At 50.5% G+C, this 19,227-nt stretch overlaps 2 protein-coding genes and 1 long non-coding RNA gene across 6 annotated transcripts; 2 read left to right on the top strand and 1 right to left on the bottom strand.

The window, feature by feature from the left end:
* Window positions 1–739: 739 nt before the first annotated feature.
* TMEM138 (transmembrane protein 138) lies at window positions 740–8,123 on the bottom strand. 2 transcript variants are annotated; one of them, XM_004599317.4, is made up of 5 exons: window positions 7,902–8,123; window positions 5,985–6,249; window positions 3,474–3,645; window positions 1,227–1,302; window positions 740–959 (listed from the first exon to the last, which is right to left on the bottom strand). In XM_004599317.4, exons 2-5 carry the CDS (start codon window positions 6,110–6,112, stop codon window positions 847–849), a joined length of 489 nt encoding a protein of 162 aa, XP_004599374.2. In that variant the 5' UTR covers window positions 6,113–6,249; window positions 7,902–8,123; the 3' UTR covers window positions 740–846. The 2 variants fall into 2 exon arrangements, with proteins under 2 accessions (XP_004599374.2, XP_058518952.1); XM_058662969.1 differs by having other exon boundaries at window positions 7,800–7,910.
* A 211-nt stretch (window positions 8,124–8,334) lies between these two features.
* Window positions 8,335–11,762, top strand: LOC131480162 (uncharacterized). The gene is made up of 3 exons (XR_009245276.1): window positions 8,335–8,421; window positions 8,588–8,749; window positions 10,694–11,762. It is a non-coding gene; the product is annotated as an uncharacterized LOC131480162 (long non-coding RNA).
* Window positions 11,763–11,834: 72 nt separating this feature from the next.
* Window positions 11,835–17,553, top strand: LOC101522770 (lysosomal membrane ascorbate-dependent ferrireductase CYB561A3). 3 transcript variants are annotated; one of them, XR_009245277.1, is made up of 6 exons: window positions 11,839–12,437; window positions 13,947–14,155; window positions 15,224–15,378; window positions 16,083–16,239; window positions 16,778–17,182; window positions 17,411–17,549. XR_009245277.1 is itself a non-coding variant. In XM_036495229.2 (5 exons), exons 1-5 carry the CDS (start codon window positions 12,254–12,256, stop codon window positions 17,495–17,497), a joined length of 792 nt encoding a protein of 263 aa, XP_036351122.2. In that variant the 5' UTR covers window positions 11,835–12,253; the 3' UTR covers window positions 17,498–17,553. The 3 variants fall into 3 exon arrangements, 2 of the variants coding, with proteins under 2 accessions (XP_036351122.2, XP_058518953.1); XM_036495229.2 differs by lacking the exon at window positions 16,778–17,182 and having other exon boundaries at window positions 11,835–12,437; window positions 17,411–17,553; XM_058662970.1 differs by having other exon boundaries at window positions 16,778–17,553.
* Window positions 17,554–19,227: the final 1,674 nt, after the last annotated feature.

Genomic DNA, 19,227 nt, shown 5'->3' on the forward strand with positions numbered 1-19,227 from the left:
CAGATGACCCACAGCTGACTACAAATGGTTACTGTCTTTCTTTAAAAATGTTGGGCTCAGGGCCCAGTGTGCTGGGCTAGCGGCTAAGGTCCTCACTTTGAACGCACCAGGATCTCATATGGGTGCTGGTTCTAATCCCGGCTGCCCCGCTTTCCATCCAGCTCCCTGCCTCTCAAAGAGAAAAAGTCTGAATGAAGTCCAGGAATCTAGAAATCCAGGTGTGTGGGGGGGCAAGGGGATGCAGATTGCATTTCAAATTTCTGCAAAAAGCCTGTACTTAAAATGGGATTCAATCTACTCACAGGGCAAGAAGATGCTGATGCTTGGACTTGGCACACTTGTTAACCATGATGAGATCTACCTGGACAGATAGACAGTGCCATTCATGGAAAAATAACTCAATTTATTTCCATTTATAAAATGTAAACAAAGTGTCTTGGGTATAAAGTCTAAGTTTGATCATATGATCATCCAGGAGCATAAAATGATCCCTCTTTGCACCTTCTTTCCGCCACAGTTCCGGGTGGCGCTACGGAAGTGGGGCCTGAGAGGTCCTTCTCTCCAAGGCTAGGGGAAAAGATTCACAAGGGAAAGCAAGGGCCACAGAGCCTACAGAGGAAGCTGAACTGAGGCTAAGGGGTCCAAAAGGGTGAATGGGACAGAGCAGGAAAGAGGGCAGAACTAAAGTTCTGGGAACTTTAGTTTCCAGGGGAAGGGAAGGGAAGGGATTATGTACAAGTCTGTTGGGGAATACTTTAATTAGCAAGAAGTCTTTTGGCCTGAGCTGTTTCCTGGGCCAACCCTTCTTCAGGAGGGAAGGGAATCCATCAAAGCAACAGGAGGAGGTCACCTTCGGACTTGCATGAACTCCTTGCGCAACCACAGAGAATCCTGGTAGAAGCGAGGATCGCCCAGTCTCATGGCGGTGCGCTTGTAGAAGTAGTAGTACAGCACGGCCGCTGCGAGGTGAGCAGAACAGGTGCCTCAGGTGTGTGCCTGCATACTTGCTTCAGGACTGGAACCAACAAGGCTGAGGGAGCCTACCTCCTGTTCTCCCCACCCTGTCTCCAGCAATGTCAGAGGGCAGGAATCTCTCCTGTTCTTAGGATGCCTGTCCCAGCCAGCTCAGAGCAACCAGGATTGGTTCTGGGAATCTAGAACCAAAGCCCTCAATGCAGGAGATATATAGGGGACTAAAGTGATGCTCAAGTGGCTCTGTTCCTTACCTAGTCTCTGGAATACAAATAACGTTTGGAGTCCATCTGTCCAGACAAAGCTGTTGGAGCTTTTCCAGCGTAGGTTCTGCAAGAGATGGGAAGTCAATGGCCAGGCAAGGTCCTGGCATCTCCAACCTGGCTAGCTGCAGAGCTGTCCCTGGGCTTGAAAATCATACGGATTTCACCTTCTGCCTGTCTACAGTCACAAGGAACGTTTTCTCAAAGCAGCCTCAAGCTCCCTTTTTTTTTCTTCTTTGCTGCTAAGGGGATATCCTCATAACCCTTAGAGAGGAAGATGAACTCAGCTCTTGATTCCCTTTCATTTCACAGCCTTGGCCAGGGAGAAATGATACACACTATCTCAGGAATTCATCTGGTCACCCTCTTGCCTGGAAAAATCTGCAGCTTGGCTCCTGTCAGATAAACGTGTTGCTGCACTCAAGATTTAACCTCATCAGAAGCTTTAGCGTCCAAAGACAGGGCTGTTTTGGCTCTAGGAAGCACGGCTCAGAGTCTGCTTCAGGAAGCAGCTACTGACTTTGGGTGTGCTCCTCTCTTTCCTTCCGCTGGCCTCTCCTTTTCCCCATGACAAGGGGAGCCTAACAGACGAGTGAGAAGGCAGCTTTAGTGAAGATGTGACCAGAGAACCCTAGGATTTTAATGTGTGTTCCATCACCATGAGTCTAGGATAAACATGCAATACACCCGAGGATGTGGGAAAACTGCTACAGCTGGAAACATCTGCAGCCAGGGTAACTGCATCTGCTCCCAACCCTATGCTGGAAGCAAAGGGAAACATTCTGGGAGGGGTGAGTAAAGGGCACCTAGCACCCAAGGACACCTAGCACTCTTATTTGGCTTCTGTTGAGAAACACCCCCTTCCTGCCACATTAGCCACAGACACTGAGGCCTAAGGAGACTCCCGGCAACTCTCACTTGCCCAAACAACTGATGACACATTGTCCTCTCCTAGCCCTTAGTAGGCCTTTTTGGGACAAAGGCGAACAGAATGTTTTAGAAGAGTTCCTCCACTTTTGGATAAAGTTGTTCTTCAAGACCTAAGATTGGGCAAAAGTGCCTCAGGAGACTGTATTATGCCCAAAGCTCCAGCCTGGCTCACATTCATCTTACCGGTTTCTTATCAAGGATTCTGTGTGATATACAGAACCACCTGGAGAGTGCATAATCCGGGTGTGAGAGACCTGGGAGGGAAATAGTGGGCTCCTCCCTCTTGGGTTACCACTACCACAGGAGGGCTTGAAAACTAGGACAGGGGCTGGGGTGGCTAGACGGAGAGGCACTCAACAACGTCCGTGAGGGCTGGATAGTTGAGCTGGTTAGATGGAACTAAGCTTCAATACCCATCGACATGTACGAGAGCCAAATGGGATGTGGGACAGACTGGACTAGTCTGTTACACATACTGGCAAACCAGAGTAGGAGGCGGACCTGGTGGGGGTTATTGTGGGTCGTTCTGACTGGGCTGCAGCTCCCCCTGGTTTATGCGAGGGCTGAGTATGTGCTGGGCAGAACCAGGCTGGACTGCAACACTCATTGGTTCCAGTGGAAGTCGGAGCTGAAAGCAGAACCAACCCAGCAATTGCAACCACCAGCTGATCAGGGCGATGGACTGTACCGGGCCCTGGGCTTGCTAGAACATACAAGAATCTGGTCTGGGAACACCTCAGACAAAGTTTCTTTGGGGATCTCCCCAATCGAACTGCCGGACTCAGAACCATAACCAAGAAAAGACAAAAGACAGAACAAGTCAATCAACCACCTCAGCTATATGTTGGCAGCGAAATACTGGGCAAATGGAGACTATGATGGACTATGTCAATCAGTGGATTCTTCAACGACCTCATCGTGCTTGGAGTGGCGAAATTGGCAGAGATTCATAACTGGTGAACTATCGAAACCACTTGAGCAAGTATCTCAGAGCATGCCCCACATCGGGGACCTGGGGTAGGTGGGAAACTGGGTGGGGCTTCTCCCTCAATATCCCCCTTTACCTCAGATACATGAAGGAAACAATATGGAAATAATAGTCTTACCCACTTTCCTATAGCCCTTGAACCTTTTTACCCTAATTAACTATGTAAAGATTGTCAAAAATATAATAAAAATTTTTTAAAAAGTATAATAAAAATTTTTTAAAAAAGGATTCTGTGTGATATAAAAGAATGAAGGTGGATTCTCAGAGAAAAGACATTCCCAACCCTTGAAAGGTTTGAGAATTTACAGCTCGGCTCTTACCATGACCCAGACATGAAAGGAGATGCTGAGGGCAAAGTACACAGCTGTCAGGATGATGGTCCCTTTGAATTTACGGAACAGGAGGTTGACCAGGCCCGCCTGGAAGACGAAGGTGTTGAAGAACATGAGGAAAATGATGATGATGTTGAAGAGGACGGCAATATCTTGGATGCTGTAGACATACAAAACAGAGTACAGTCAAATGGGGGGTCTGTGTGAGAAACTGTACAATGAGGGACAGCCTATGACCGCCCTCCTCAAGCGACAGCATGGGCTTTGGCATATCAATAGCACATCAACTCATCAGTTGAGTTTCAGTCCATAGACAAGACTTTCCTGGACAGTTTTTTTTTCCTTTTCCTCGACGTTCTTAATAATCTACTAGGCATCGCTGAAAACCTATCTCCTCTATGTCCAGAAAAAGTCAGCTCTCTCTCTCTCACATAACCTGGTTCTGTCAACTTCACCTAGGAAGACAAGAAGCACTTCACCCATCTTGGCTTGTCTAATGCTGTCATGCCAATCCAAGTCTTAGTTCCAAATGTCCCTCCTGCAAAAAAGACTTTCCTTTAATCCTTCTACCCAACATGTTTTTCCTTTTCCACCCCAGCTATTCCATACCCACTGCATGACATCACTAAGAAATGATTGTATCTTTTTTTTTTTTATTAAACACACGCTTAAAGCCTGTGTCCTGTTTTTTTTTTTTTTTTTAAGATTTATTTTATTTTCATTACAAAGTCAGATATACTGAGAGGAGGAGAGATAGAGAGGAAGTGGAGCTGCCGGGATTAGAACCAGTGGCCATATGGGATCAAGGCGAGGACCTTAGCCACCAGGCCAAGCTGCCAAGCCCGAAATGATTGTATCTTACAGTATATGTTTATGGCTTCTCTCCACTCGAATGGAAACCCCATGTCAGGTTCACTAGAAGAACTACAACACCATGTAGAAGGCTAATGAATACTTGCTGAGGGAAGGACAATGTCCCCAAATTGTGGTTTTTCAGTTTAGAAATTGCCTCAGGGAATCTACAAATCATTGTGGAGTTTGATTAATGGTACAAGTTTCTGTTCTATGGAATTTATACGTAGTCACATGTCCTACCAACATATCCCATCAGCAAGGATATATTCTCAGAAACACTGAGGGATTGCACTGCTGTATGAACATCATGGGCTCTACTCACACAGACTAAGGCGGCCACATCATCACTGGGCAAGTATACTCCTACAGAAACACTGTCAGAAATATCGTCCCTCACTACATTATTATGTAACGCATGATCATATATTATTAACCATCTTTTTAAAGATTTATTTATTTTTATTGCAAAGTGTGATATACAGAGAGGAAGAGAGACAGAGAAGAAGATCTTCCATCTGGTGATTCACTCCCCAAGAGACCACAACGGCTGGTGCTGTGCTGATCCAGGAGCCAGGAGCCCAGATCCTTTTTCGGGGCTCCCATGCGGGTGTAGGGTCTCAAGGCTTTGGGCCGTCCTCGACTGCTTTCCCAGGCCACAAGCAGGGAGCTGGATGGGAAGCGGAGCTGCTGGGATTAGAACCGGTGGCCATATGGGATCCTGGTGTGTTCAAGGCAAGAACTTTAGTCACTAGGCCACGCCGCCAGGCCCTAATGACCACCTTTTTAAAAACTTTATTTGAGAGGCAAACGGCCATGGAGAAAGAGTTCCTTTCCACTGGTCATTCCCCAAATGTCTGTGACGGCCTGGGCTGGGCTGGGCTGAAGCCAGGAGCTAGGAACTCAGTCTGAGTCACACGTGTGGCAGGCACTCAACTCACTGAACCATCACCACTGCCTTCCAGAGTTTACATACAAGTGGCAGACACCTAATGACTACCTTCCCAGCCTGCCAATTTGTAGTACTCTTTCATGGCAAGGCAGTCTTTCCATTCACAGATGGAGAAAACAACAGGGTCAGTAGTCTCATCTTCATTTCATATGTGAACTCTCCCCTTCTTAGAGGTATGTAAACAATAGGACTGGTGTTATAGGACAGCACATTGAGCCTACAATGCTGCATTCCATACTGGAGAACCGATTCAAGCCCTGGCAGCTCCACTTCTGATCCAGCTTCCTGTTAATGCACCTGGGAATACAACAGAAGGTGGTGCAAATTCTTGGGCCTCTTCAACCCACATAGCAGACCCTGACAGAGTTCCAGGCTGTTGGTTTTGGGCTGGCCCAGCCTCGGCTGTTGCTTCTATTTGGGGAGGGAACTAGTGAGTGGAGACTTTCTCTTTCTCTATCTCCTTCTCTTTCTGTAACTCTTTTACTGAAATAAAATTTTAAAAATGTTTAAGCGTCTAAACAAACAGGATCTGTGACCATGTCTATGTGATTTCCAGGCCTTCATGTAGAACACAGGACAATGTTAAACTCATTCTCTGTGCTAGTTCCCTTAATAACTTGGAAATGCTAAACCCCAAGCACCAGGGCTGACACTCTGCTTGGGTTTGGCTTTCCACATCCACCCACTCAACTCACATGAAGAGCACCAGCTGGATGACAGGGGCCGTGCGGAGCAACTCGGAGAAGGAATTGACAAAGAGGTCATAGGACAGCAGCAGGAACTGCAGGGAGAGCACCAGGCTGTAGTTGCTGGTCTGTAGCATCTTCCTTCTGCTTTCTTGGGTCCCCAGGGCACATTCCACAGCTCCCTGGGAAACTGCTCCTGGTCCTCGACCCAGCCCAGAGGCAGAGGTGTTTTGTTCTTTTAAATCAGTTGTTCCCTTTATTCTGTGGTGATGGTCTGGGGGTGGGGGCAAATGCAAGAGTAGATGATAATTAACGCAGTAAATACTACTGAGAAATCAGAAAGGGCCAAACCCCATTGCAACAACCAGAAACCCCAACTGCTGGATCCTTCTAAAGCACTTTCACCCTCAAACTTTTCTCTAGGCCTGGAACCTTCTAAATGCAGAGCTCTTCCTTTAAGATTTATTTATTTTCGGGGCCTGGCGTGGTAGCTTAATGTCTATAGTACTCACCTTGCACATGCTGGGATCCCACACAGGCACCAGTTCCTGACCCAGCGGCCCTGCTTCCCATCCAGCTCCCTGCTTTGTGGTCTGGGAAAGTAGTTGAGGACAGCTCAAAGCCTTTGGATCCTACACCTGCATGGGAGACTTGGAAGAGGCTCCTGGCTCCTGACTTCAGATTGGTGCAGTTCCAGCTGTTGTGGTCACTCGGGGAGTGAATCAATGGATGGAAAATCTTCCTCTCCGTCTTTTTCAAAGGGCTCTAGGGGTAGCCCAGTTGTGCTGGTTTGCTGTAGTAGTAGCAATAGCAGCAAGCCCTTCTCTATACCATTTTCACTGTGCCTGGGACTATCCTAAATACTGCTTGTTTTAAGCTCACAACACTTTCACGTTAAACATACATCAACTTCCACTTTAAAGGTGAGAAAATTGCGAACCAGAGATAAAACTACCCATCCAAAGTCACCCAGCTATTAAGGTGCAGAGCTGGAATTCAGAGCCAGGCAGTCCAGACTTGCGCCCTTCTAACTAAGCACAGAGCCACCTCCTGTATAACCTATGGCCTGAACCATGTCTAGCTGGGCAAATGGCACAGGGCAAGGGAGAAGTGGTGTAGGTGGAAAAAGCTGAGAGGAAACGGTGCCCTTTCAAAAACCTTCCGGTGAAGGCAACGGCACCTCGCAAAGGTAGCTGGACCTTCACCTTCATTATTCCAAGACCCACAAGTTACTCTAGGGGTGGTCACTGACCTTGAGGCTAGGAGAAACCTGTAAGCAAATTTTGAAATGCCTTCAAGAGCTAGAAAACGATCTGCAATGGTTTGCAACGCACAACATCCAATTTTACCACCATCTGTAGAAGCAGCCATTATAATGCACTTGAACCTCCACAGTACAAAGGCTCTGAGTGCCTAAGGCACGTGGACCACCTTCCCAGGGTAGCTTTTCTCAGCCTGGCTTCCAACAGCTTACCAAATAATATTGCTAGCTGTCACTTAGGTTACCTGGTCAGCCAAGATAATTCCCTTTAATCCTTGCAACAATCTGCAAGAGTGGGAAAGAATTAACCCCTTTTTATAGCGAAGGGCAGAGTTAAGATTTAGAACATGCCTCCAAGTCGCAGGCATGTCAAACCGTGCTCTGGCCGGCTTCTACCCCGGCCACCACCGAGGGCCCTGGAGAGGACCGCTTGCCCTAAATGGACGGTCAGTTCCTCCCTGCGTTTAGGGCGGCGGGAATCGCAAGGAAAAGCCGCGTTCCACACAACTCTTCTACCACCACCCGCTGCCTTCACCTTGTTCTCCCAGGGCCGTTTTCCTCACCTTTCCAGGTCTACTGAAAAAGGAAGCGACCTTGACCAAAAAATATATATAGTAACAAAAACTGACTTCCGCTCACTTTCCCCACTCATCAGCCACTCTCACCTCAAAGGGCCAACGTCGGTTGTCATGGGGACGCCATCCCGGCTCCCGGAAACCGGCTTTAAAATCCGGAAGCAGACGGAGGACGCGGGGAGTCGGTGGCCAGTGCGGCCGCCCTGGCCGGGCCTTCACTGCTGCTGGGTCCGCCTTGCTCCCGGCCCTCCCTGCATCGCCGAAGCTGGCCAAGGCTTCTCGCCCCTGCCGCGCGCAGCCTGGCTAAGGACCCAGCCCAACGTTTCGGCTTCCTGGAGCTGAGGCTGTCGGGGCAGTGAAGGGCAGAGCGGATGCCTCCTGGCTCGGGGGAGAGCCGCGGCATCTGGGGGCCCGGCGCAGGGGAGCCCCCAAATCTCGGGGCGCTGGACTCAGTTTCCCAGGCGGCTTTGCGCGTCACCGGAAGTGCTGCCAATCTATAAAGAGAGGGAGGCGGCGGCGGTGACAGTTCTCTTCGGAGCTTCAGGAGCTGCGGCTCCGGTGGCGAGAGGCGGGATTCAGAAGACCCTGGCCCTGTGGTGTCCCAGTGAGGGTAGGGGTGAGGAGGAGCTCGGGCTGGGACTACATGGACCTGGGTTCGTTGGAATGCTGAAACTCCGCTGCTGCCTCGCTTCGCACTGTCCCGATCCCCTGGCTCAGCCTCACTTTTGGTGTTTGGGGAATTGAACGTTGGTCTCTCGGCGCTCTTCCTTCCACAGGTGGTGGTTGTAAAGGCACACAAGCCCCTTCAGAAGGCTCAGGGTGCAAGAGGAGCCCCTTTGCCCAGTTTTCCTCGGAGGTGTAGGGGATACCAAGCACCCAGCCAGATCCCCCAAGTGGCCGGACCCAGTCTTTGAAAACCTGAGCCCGGTCCGAGACAGGTCTGTACCCATGCTCATGCTTGCCTACCTCCTGTTGGACTCTTGGGCTTTCACTTCTGAGCCCTGACTTCGCATTGTCCACCTTTGGGAACATGAGTGGACTCAATTCCTGCACCAACTCTGCCGCTCTTCTTGGTCAAATCTCTTCTCTTGTCAGGGCCTTGGGATTCTTGATTGATTTTTGTTTCTTTTAAACGACTTTTTATTTTACCCACTTGAGAGAATGACAGAGAGCTCTCCCCTCCTCTGGCTGCACCCACCAGCACTGGGCCAGGCTGAAGCTGGCATCTCCACCCAGGTCTCTGTGCGTGGCAGGAACTTAAACTCTTGGAGCATCTGCTGATTTTCCCAGGCCATCGGCAGGGAGCTGGATCCGGTGTGGAACATCCAGGACATGAAACCATGTCCATGTGGGATGCCAGTGATGCAAACCGTGTCTTCACTTGCTATGCCACATGTGTTTCCCAGTATTTTACCTGTAAGATAAGGATATAAGACTTGAGCCCCAAGTCTGGATTGTTGAATTAAAAAAAATTATTTGAAAGGCAGATCATCAGGGAGAGAATGCTAGGAAAAGCTTCCATTTGCTGATTCACGCCCCCAAAAAGCTGCAACTGGCAGAAGCTCGGAGTCTGGAACTACATTCATGTCTTCCGCCTGAGTGGTGGAGGCCCAGGTCCTTGAGTGTGCATTAATAGAAAGCTGGATCAGACGCAGCAGCTGAAACTTGAACCTGGCCCGCTACTATATGCTACTGGCCTTACAAGCAGTAGCCTAACCTGCAATGTGGGGCTCTCATTGCATTTTTAAAAGACTATTATTATTTTATTTATTTTTGTTGTAAAGTCAGATCCACAGAGAGGAGAGACGGAGAAAAGGATCCTCCATCCACTGGTTCAACTCCCCAAGCAGCCACAGTGGCTGGAGTTGAGTTGATCCAAAGCCAGGAGCTTCCTCTTCTAGGTCTCCCAACAGGCACAGGGTCCCAAGGCTTTGGGCTGTCCTCTACTGTCTCCCCAGTGCATTAACTGGAAGCTGGATATGAAGTTCAGAGTTGCCAGGACTTGAATCAGGCATTTTTGAGTTGTGGGCATTTCAACAATATCTTCACATGAAATCCGCATGTCCCCCTACCCCAACCTACCCACTTCTATTTGGGAAGATAGAAGTTATGGAAGCAGATGTTGGCTGCATGGGACTTGTTTCCAACCAGGAGTTCCTGCATGCTGACTTATTTCACCTTGGGTGGAGAGGGTTTTAGCTGAATATTTAATGACCAGAGACTTTCTCTGAGCTTGTGGGAACTGAGAGGGCAGTGCTAGGACTCAGTGGTACATCTCAGAACTCAATAGTTGAGTCACAAAGTTTTAAGGAAGCCGCTAGACTCAGTGAAACTCATATTTAGCTGACCACCCTCCCCATCCCTGCCCCTAGCCTTCACACCTTCCTGTGGAGATGACTGTAGCTTGGAGCACCTGGTGAGAACCCAGCATCTGTTCCTGGTTAGGTGAACACCTGTACGGGCAAGGATGAGCTGGCATGTGATCAGGGTGACTGAGAGTCCAGGGCAGGCACAGCAACCACAAGCTTCAGGATTTTGTTGGAGTTACAGCAAAGTTCCATGGCAGCAGTAACTAAGAAGAGTTAGAATACTTGACTTCTAGAATGTTCTCTGATCCACTTTTTCGCTTGATCTTCTGAGAACTTGCGGATAAGAGAAAAAAAGCAAAGGCCTTGAAGCCAAGCAGACAGGAATTGGAAACTCCCAACCTACTTGTTGAGTCCTCGTTCTAACGACTAAAGGTCTTTGTGTCCTGATGTCCTCAGGGGCGAGTTGGGCATGACAGTCCTCGTAGAGTTGGCAAAGAAGGGAATGGTGTGTGTGTAAGGTTCTAGTGTTCAGTGATACAGAGTATTCTTATTGTTGTTCTGCCTTTCTTTCAGGTGAGAACTGTGAGTGCTACGAACACTAGGTGATTTCCCCCAGGTGCCCAGTGTGTAAGTAGCGCCCAGTCCAACACCTTGTCAAGTTGTACTGGGGCTGAAGGTGAGGAATCAGGTGTTCTCTCTCCTTGGGAGTTACTAGCTGGTTTGTGTCTCTGTCAGCTGGTTCAGTTGCTGCAGGCCGTGTGGTTGCCTTCTTGGTATGGGTCCAGGGGATGGGGTGACGGCCTCAAGGCCTGGACCCGTGCTGCCTGCACAGAGCTGGAAGGAGGCCTAGTCCTGTGACTTTGCCTGTTAGCCTGGCCTTTAGTGAGCAACTGGGGCAGGGCGGGTTTTTGAGTTAACCAGTGCATATGGAAATCTCAAAATAAACCTCTTGCCTTCTAGACCATGAGTTCTTGCTTCCTCTTGCCTCTCTTGGACTTTCCCCAGAGAAAGCAGAAGTGTGAGAAGGGACTGTGACAGCTGCGGGGTACCACCAGGTTCAGGGGCTGGGACACGGGGAGTCAGGCGTGAAGACCTCATCTCACCTTCCCAGTGTGAATTGCTTCCCCAGGGCTCAGTGTCTGGGGAGAAAACACTTTGCTGCAGACGTGAGCACCTGAAGGCCATCTTCCTGGTGAACCCAAGAGTGTAATCTGGAAATGCATTACTGCTTTTTTGACTACCAATACATCATGCAGACAACGTGCACATATTTAAAAATCTGAAAAATTCTAAAACCTGAAATGCTTCCAGTACCCAGTGTTTTGAACAAATCTACTCAATCTTTAGTGAGCTTTCCCCGTTCTGACTGGGAGTTTTAACCTGCCTACTCTGGGCATTTGTGTGCGCTAACCTGGAGTTTTAAAAAAAATATTTACTTATTTGAAAGGAAGAGTTAGAGAGAGAGAGAGAGAGAGGCAGGCAGAGGTGGAGAGAGGATCTTTCATATGCTGGTTTACTCTCCCAAATGACTGCATGGCCAGGACTGGGTTAGGCTGAAGCCAGGAGCCATGTGGATCCAGGGGCCCAGGTGCTTGGGCTAGTCTCTGTTTCCAAGGTGCATTAGCATGGAGCTGGCTCTGAAGAGGAGCACATGTGGGATGCCAGTGTCAGATGTGGCAGCTTAGTGTGCTGTACCACAGTGCCGGCCCACTAACCTGGGTTTTGATTCCTAGTCCTTCTTTTTCTAGAGGAGAATAAAATGCTTTATATTCTGCTTCTGTACTAGGGGAGGGTCATCCCAGAGTCTGCGCTTCTAACCACAGCAGAAAAGGCCCTCTCCAAGGCCAGTCACAGCCCCAAGTTGGCTGCTGTGTGCATTGCCACATGCACTAATTTCTCTGTAACCAGAGATCAGGCCCACCCAGCTCTTAAAAAAAAGTTGGGGAGGAGGCTCCTGGAGCTATGGCTCCTGGGAGCTGTGCTCAGGCTGCTGGTGGGGACTGAAGCAGTGAAATTCCTCCCACGAGCCCTGAGCCAGGCCAGTGTGATTCTTGCAGCTACTATTTGGGTTGCCCCCCCAAGCCAGAGGGGACCAGTGACTTCATCTGCTTTTTCTAGGAGTGCTCGATCAGAATGGCTTCAGGCTGGTTTTATGTGACCTGCCTGGTGCTGGGCTCACTGGGTTCCATGTGTGTCCTCTTCACTGTCTACTGGATGCAGTACTGGCGCGGAGGCTTTGCCTGGGATGGCAGCATCTCCATGTTCAACTGGCACCCAGTGCTCATGGTCACTGGCATGGTGGTACTCTACGGAGCTGGTAAGTAACAGGTTGGCCTGGGAGGTGTGGCCTTGGCTGGAGTACGTTCCCTCCCGACATCTGACCTCTATCACTGTTAGGTTTAGTGTTACGGGAATGGACCCAGCTGTCATCTGTGGGGAGATGTGAGAAAGCAGGGGCGTCTCAGCAGGGCACAGGTGCTCTAGGGAAGGGGTTGGCAAACTTTTCCTGTAAAGGGCCAGACAGTGAATATTCTAGCCTTTGTCAGCCCCATGTGACCTGTTGCAGCCACTCGACTCTGTAATTGTATCATGAGAGCAGATAGACGTGAGTGTGGCCTGTGTGTTTACTGTGTTCTGGTAATGTTCTGGTAACGTTCCACAAGACTAGGCAGTGGGCTAACTGTGACCTGCGAGCTGTCGTTCATCCAAATGCGGGGTTCACTTCCTCTTCCAGGGTCTGACTTCGCCCTGTGCATTCAACTCTGTGCCTTGAGGCCTAGGTGAGCCTCACTGATGCCATTGATGATAGCAGCTTATCCTTTCGCTTCACATACATCATTCCATTTTGTTGTTATAACTAGCTTGTGCAGTGTGCTCTATTGTTACCCCATTTTACAGGTGAGGAAACTGAAACTTAGAAAGGAAAAGCCAAATGGGCAAGAGGCAGAGCCTGGATTTGAACCTAGTTTATCAGACCTTTCTGCCTGTGTGCCTGATCACTAACCTTAGTTGTGAGAATTCAGTTTGATGAAACATACTGAATGTGACAGTGTTTTGGGGTCTGCAAACTGCTTACAAGCTCCCCCTCCTTTTGTTTTTTTTTTTAATTTTTTTAAAAAGATTTTATTATTTTTTATTACAAAGTCAGATATACAGAGAGGAGGCGAGACAGAGGGGAAGATCTTCCATCCGATGATTCACTCCCCAAGTGAGCCGCAATGGGCTGGTGCGCGCCGATGCGAAGCTGGGAACCTGGAACCTCTTCCAGGTCTCCCACGCAGGTGCAGGGTCCCAAGGCTTTGGGCCGTCCTCGACTGCTTTCCCAGACCACAAGCAGGGAGCTGGATGGGAAGTGGAGCCGCCGGGCCCATCCCCCTCCTTTTGTTTAAGAAATACTTATTTTTATTTGAAAGGCAGATTTTCCACAGAGAGTCAGAGATTCTACACAGAGAGTCGGAGAGAGAGGTTTTCTGTTTGCTGATTCACTCCCCAAATGGCCACAAAGGCTGGAGCTGAGCCGATCCAAGGCCCGTGTTTCCTCTGGATTTCCCACGTTGGTGCTACAGGCACAAGATTAATGTGCAGTGCCACTGTGCTGGCCCCACAAGCTACCTTTATGATCATGATAAAGTGGCAGCTTCTGGGATACCTGCCCCTGCCTTCTCTCTTCTCTCATGGCTGACTGCCCCGTGTGATGGGAGAGTAGAAGATGCCGAGGCGATGACTGAAATGTGCTAGCACTTCTTCCCTCTTGGAGAGGTTGGATGGGGGACAGATCCACAATTCCCCTGATGTGGCTGAGCTCTTGGACTGTTCTCCCCCGCAGCGTCGCTGGTGTACCGCCTGCCCCAGTCCTGGGTGGGGCCAAAGCTACCCTGGAAATCCCTCCATGCAGGCCTGCACCTGTTGGCCTTCATCTTCACGGTTGTGGGCCTGGTTGCTGTCTTTCGGTTTCACAGCCACGGAAATATCGCCCACCTCTACTCCCTGCACAGCTGGCTGGGCATCACCACTGTCATCCTCTTTGCCTCCCAGGTGGGTCTTCTCCCCACACCTTCCCTAGATCTCTACTGCTGGGCTGAACAGCCAGGGGCTCCCTGGTTAGGTCTTCCCTGAGGCGAGAGGGTCTCACAGACTCTCCCCTCTAACTTGGCAGTTGGAAGGGCTGAAGGAGGTGGCTGACTCCCCAGTTTTCCTCTGTTGATTTTGCCCCTCACACATCTGTCATTTTGGAGCCCTCTGGGCTTTGTCATAGCACGTCCTACATTAATGTTCATGAACCACTTCTTGTCCACTTCCCACTCCAAACTCTGAACCAAACCAATTCTAGAAGTGGTTTCTATATTCTGAGGTCAGCCCTATACCAATGAAAGGTTTTATGAGCAAGGGCTGGGAGGAAGCAAAGAGAAACAAGGACCATTGCGTTAACTTGGGGAGCGGGATTGTGGTTCAGCAGTTCCTCTAATATGCGGGGTCTCCCCCACAGATTCTTTTAGTACCCAGTTGCTGGAGGGGATGAGCCTGCTGCCCGCCACCCAGCCTCCCGGCCTGCGAGAGACAAACAGACGGACAGGGATTCTGTCTAAGCAGTTCCAATTTATTGGGGAAATTCAATTTCTTATATAGGGTAAGGGATAGCCTCAGGCCGGGAATTTCGGGAATCCCAGGAGGGGAGAAACTAGGAGCCAATTACTAGGAGAATGACTGTGGAAGCCACCTCCCATAGGCCAGGGGTAGGTGAGCGAGATGGCCCTGGTTAATCAATATTTCCTTGGAGCTACATGACTCCTGCCCTGGTTCACGCCCAGGGCTCTGTCCTTGGCCGCCATCTTGCCCACTAGTGACCTGGACTGTTAGTTGCCATCTTATCGACTTAGTGACCTTTTTGCCCCTGAGCCCCACACTAATATTCTTGCTGCTTGTGTAGAAACAATTCACAGGTAGAAGCTGGGTGGGATGGTGGGCAATCCCTGGTGGAAGATGTTTAAGTTAAGAAAGCAGGGCCAAGGGATGGTGATGGATGGGAGGTGCTGGTGGGGTGGAGTGAGCTGTGGGCCTTTGGTCACCCAGTTCAGTTATATGCCATCTTTCCTGTGTCCGCAGTGGGCCCTGGGGTTTGCCATCTTCCTCCTGCCCTGGGCATCCCTGTGGGTGCGGAGCCTCCTGAAACCCATCCATGTGTTCTTCGGAGCCGCCATCCTTGCACTGTCTATTGCTTCGGTTATTTCTGGCATTAATGAGAAACTTATCTTCAGTTTGTAAGTGTGATGGGGCCCCCACCTCTAAGGGGGAGGGAATGGGGTCTTCAAAAAGTACACCCCATGAGCATGGAGCCTGCCTAAGGGCTTTCCTGATCTGGAAGGTTACAGAGCTGATCTTCCTTTGGGCTGACATTGCTGAATTGGTTGGCAAATATTTATTATCAGGTTGGTTTATTATCAGTACCTACCATTGGTCAGAAACTGCCTTAAGCACCTCAGATTTAATCCTTTCAGCTACCTTATAGGCCTTATGGTGCTGTCATTGCCACTTCCAAATGAGAGAACTGAGGCAGAGAGAGGTTCGGTAAATTCCCTAAGGACACCAGAGCTGGGGTATGAATTGGGCAGACAACTCCAGAGACTAATGCCAACCACTTCTGTCTGTGATTTCTGAAGCCGTGGAGCGCAGTGAGAAGCAAGTAAGATTTACAGTCAAATGCGGGTACAGATCTTGGCTGCACCATTGACCAGTTATGTAACTTTTGGCCAGTGTATTTCCCTGCTTTGAGCTTCAGTTTCCTCCTAGGTGAGAAACTGTACTTAGTGTCTGTTATGGTGGCAGACACTTGGTGTACTCACATCTGGGTCCCAGGTGGTCGCAGGGAGATTTTTCTACCCTCTCTTAGTAGCCTCAGATCTTCCACTGGGAAAGAATAAGTGGGAAAGTCCTTCTAGGGCTTACATTGTCTTGTCATCTGCAGGAATAATGCTACCAAGCCCTACTCCAGCCTGCCCTCCGAGGCTGTCTTTGCCAATAGCACCGGGCTGCTGGTGCTGGCCTTCGGGCTTCTGGTGCTGTATGTCCTTCTGGCTTCATCTTGGAAGCGCCCAGAACCAGGGATCCTGACTGACAGGCAGGTACGGCATACTGTCCCCTACTCCAGGCTTTGACACTGTCACCCAGGAGAGTCCTAGACTTCGCCGAGAAGACAGACACAGTAGCAAGGGGACACTAAGTGGCTCGAAGGGGATGGGGAACATTTAGTCAAACACTAGTGTCCCAGCACATGCAGGGGCTGCTAAGGGCTGTCCATCAGGAACCTCAGCCCCCTCTCCAGCCCAGTGGCTCTGTGGGGTGAGGTGTGACCTCATGTGCCCTGAGTGCATGCTGGAGCATGAGGTGAGGTGTGCTGTTCACAGTTAGTCCACAGGAGTGAGTGCTCCAAGTAGGACCTGCTCTTCCTGACCATTGAGTGTCTGACAGGATGTAGGGACCAGGGCCAGGGTAGGGGGCATATCAGGCTTGGGGGCTTTGGGGGCTCCCTGAGAAATCTGGTGGCTGGGTGAAGATTACCCCGTGGGTTGGACTCTATCTGAACAGCTCAGGCCTGGTGAGACCCCTGTGGGTCTGGGACTGTTCCGATGTGTCATTAACCCCATGAATCTGTCTTTCCAGCCCCTGCTGCACAATGGGTACTGAAGCGGGAAGGGGCTTCAGAAGCAGTTGGTGGTACAGTCTGCACTCTTCTCAGAAGCGCTGCTACTCCTGGGGCAACATACTTTCTTTGGGTGCTGGTCCCAACTTCTTGCCTGGGGATCAGGTCTGCCGTCTCCAGCCACATGCTGCCCACCCGCTTTTATTGAAGGCTTTGGCTTCTTGTTATGAACTTCTGAGGTCCTCTGTTTCCACCAGATCCTCCTTGCCTTGGTTGATCATGCTGCATCTGCTCTGTGTGAAGTTAGGCAACTGCCCCTTTAGGCTCCTGGGGTTGGGGTAGGCAATCCCGACAGCTCACAAAAGCTGGGAGTCAAGTGCAGTCCATGACGTAGAAGCTGAGGGAGGTCAGCCTTCCCCTCGAAGGTATGCACTTTAGTCCAGCTGCCCAAGAAGCAGCTTTATCTGCTCTGGTGTCCCCAGCCAGCTCACCTGGATATAAGGTTGGGCAGAAGCCACTAAAGAAGGGACAGAGGGTGGCAGAAAACAGCTTCAGCAGGGGTGAAGTGGAGGAGCTAGAAACTTGGAGCTGCTGGTCCGCATCATTGCACTCTGATCTCTGTGTGTGTGCCTGTGTGGCTGTACCTCTTCCAGCTGCTGCTACAGCTGGGACCTGGATCCCGGCCTTTTCCTGTGACGTATGTGCCTGTCACCGTCAGGCAGTCCTACGAACCCTGGTAACCTGCTCTCCAAGGACAGAACGACCTGTCCCCAGGTGTTCCGGTAGTGCCAAGTGGCAGAGCCCCTCATTAGGCCAGGGCGTTTCTGCCTGCCGGGGTCCAAGACCAGCTGTGCTCCCCGCTCCTGCTCACCATGAAACCAAGGCCAGCACTGCGGTGCTGTGTCCCCAAGCAGGCCCCAGGAGCCCCTTCCACATACGTCCCTTGCTGAGCACCAAGGTGCTGCCCTGCCCCCACAACAGTCACTTACATTGCTTACCCCAGTCTCCTGAGTGATGCCAGAGTAGGAGTTTTGTTCCTTTGCTAGGGAGAAACGGGTGGGGAGGGAGAAGTCTTGCCCCTCTCTCGCGCTGTTGCTTTTCTTGCCTTCTCCGAGTCAGCCTTGACAAGCCTGCACCTGACCTCATGGTTAAGACACTGGTTAAACTGCCTCCATTCTGCCGGAGGCCACAGTATTATGGTTCACACGGGAGACAAGCACTGTGTTCTGGGCTTCCTGGCTTTGGCCGCGCAGCTGCTGTGGGCATCCCAAGTGTGAACTAGAGGATGGGGGCTCTGTTTCTTTAACAGATAAATAAAATAAAATAAAAAATCAAGCCTTGCCACCTCCAGGTTTCAGTTGCTTAGCAGACAAGACGGATGAGGCCTGAGGTTTGCGTCTGCCAGCTCTGAGGGAGAGATTGGGTAGCACACTGTCAGATGTTGAGCTGCCTCACGGAGGAAGCCTACAGCATTGCTGGGAGAGGGGCTGGGCTCCTAGGTCACATGATTGGCTCCCCCCTTTCCAGATGGTTAGGTATCTCACTTGTTTATGAAGCGTGATGTTCACCAAAGGTGTAGAGTCAGAGCTGCCTTAACCCACTGGTGATGCTAGAGCAGAAGCCACCATAGACTAGGGGGGTGTAAACAACAAGCATGTGTCACGGTTCTGGAGGCCGATGAGAGCACCTTCCCCAGACTTCCCACTCAACCTTAGTCGAGATAGAGTGCATGAGCCCTCTCCAGGGCCCCTTTAGGAATGCTAATCCATTCATGGAGGCTCCATCCTCACCACCTTATTTTTCTCAAAGGCCCCACTTCCCAATATCACATCACTTCACCATGAATGAAAAAGCTCCAGGATGGGTTGGCTAGCCTGGATTAGGCTGTAGCCTCCACCAGTGTGAGCTGGAACTGGGAGTGGGCTGGGCCAGACCACAGTGCCCACTGGCAAATGCCAAGGTGAAGCAAGACATGCCAGACTGGACTGCAGCATCCAATCAGCACACGTGAGACCCAAGGGGAGGGGTGCGAGCCTGGCAGAGGGGTTGTGGGGGATGCTCCCCTGCTGGACCACTACTCGTATTGGTGAGTGTGAGAGCTGGAATTGGGGGCAGGGCTATAAAACCTGTTGGCCTGCATGTGAGCTGGGTTAGGGGGAAATCCAGGTTGGGCTGATTGTACCCACTGGTGCATGCATAAGCCAAAGTGGGTGCAGGTTGGTTGGGTTTTGCCACACCATCAGCTGGCAGGCACTGTCACAGGTGGAAAATTCTATCAAGCTAAACTACAGAACCACCTGAAGAGTGCAAGATTTGGGAGTGGGACCATAGGGAAACTGGGCACTTCTCTTGGGTTGCCACTCCCACAGGTAAGCATGAGAACCAGGGCTTGTGGTGGGCATGGCTAGAGTGGCACTCACCAGCATGAGTGTGGGCTGGATAGAGGGACTGGTCACGTTGAACTAGGTTT

This window comes from Ochotona princeps, chromosome 4 (genome assembly GCF_030435755.1).
Source record: "Ochotona princeps isolate mOchPri1 chromosome 4, mOchPri1.hap1, whole genome shotgun sequence".
NCBI classification, from domain to species: domain Eukaryota; kingdom Metazoa; phylum Chordata; class Mammalia; order Lagomorpha; family Ochotonidae; genus Ochotona; species Ochotona princeps.

Coding starts and splice junctions, on each gene's coding strand:
- TMEM138 (XM_004599317.4), bottom strand. CDS start 6,112: ATGCTACAGACCAGCAACTACAGCCTGGTGCTCTCCCTGCAGTTCCTG. Junction 3,646..5,984: donor ATCCAGCTGGTGCTCTTCAT/GTGAGTTGAGTG, acceptor GTATGTCTACAG/CATCCAAGATATTGCCGTCC. Junction 960..1,226: donor ATTTGTATTCCAGAGACTAG/GTAAGGAACAGA, acceptor CTCACCTCGCAG/CGGCCGTGCTGTACTACTAC.
- LOC101522770 (XM_036495229.2), top strand. CDS start 12,254: ATGGCTTCAGGCTGGTTTTATGTGACCTGCCTGGTGCTGGGCTCACTG. Junction 12,438..13,946: donor GGTGGTACTCTACGGAGCTG/GTAAGTAACAGG, acceptor TCTCCCCCGCAG/CGTCGCTGGTGTACCGCCTG. Junction 16,240..17,410: donor GGATCCTGACTGACAGGCAG/GTACGGCATACT, acceptor TACCTCTTCCAG/CTGCTGCTACAGCTGGGACC.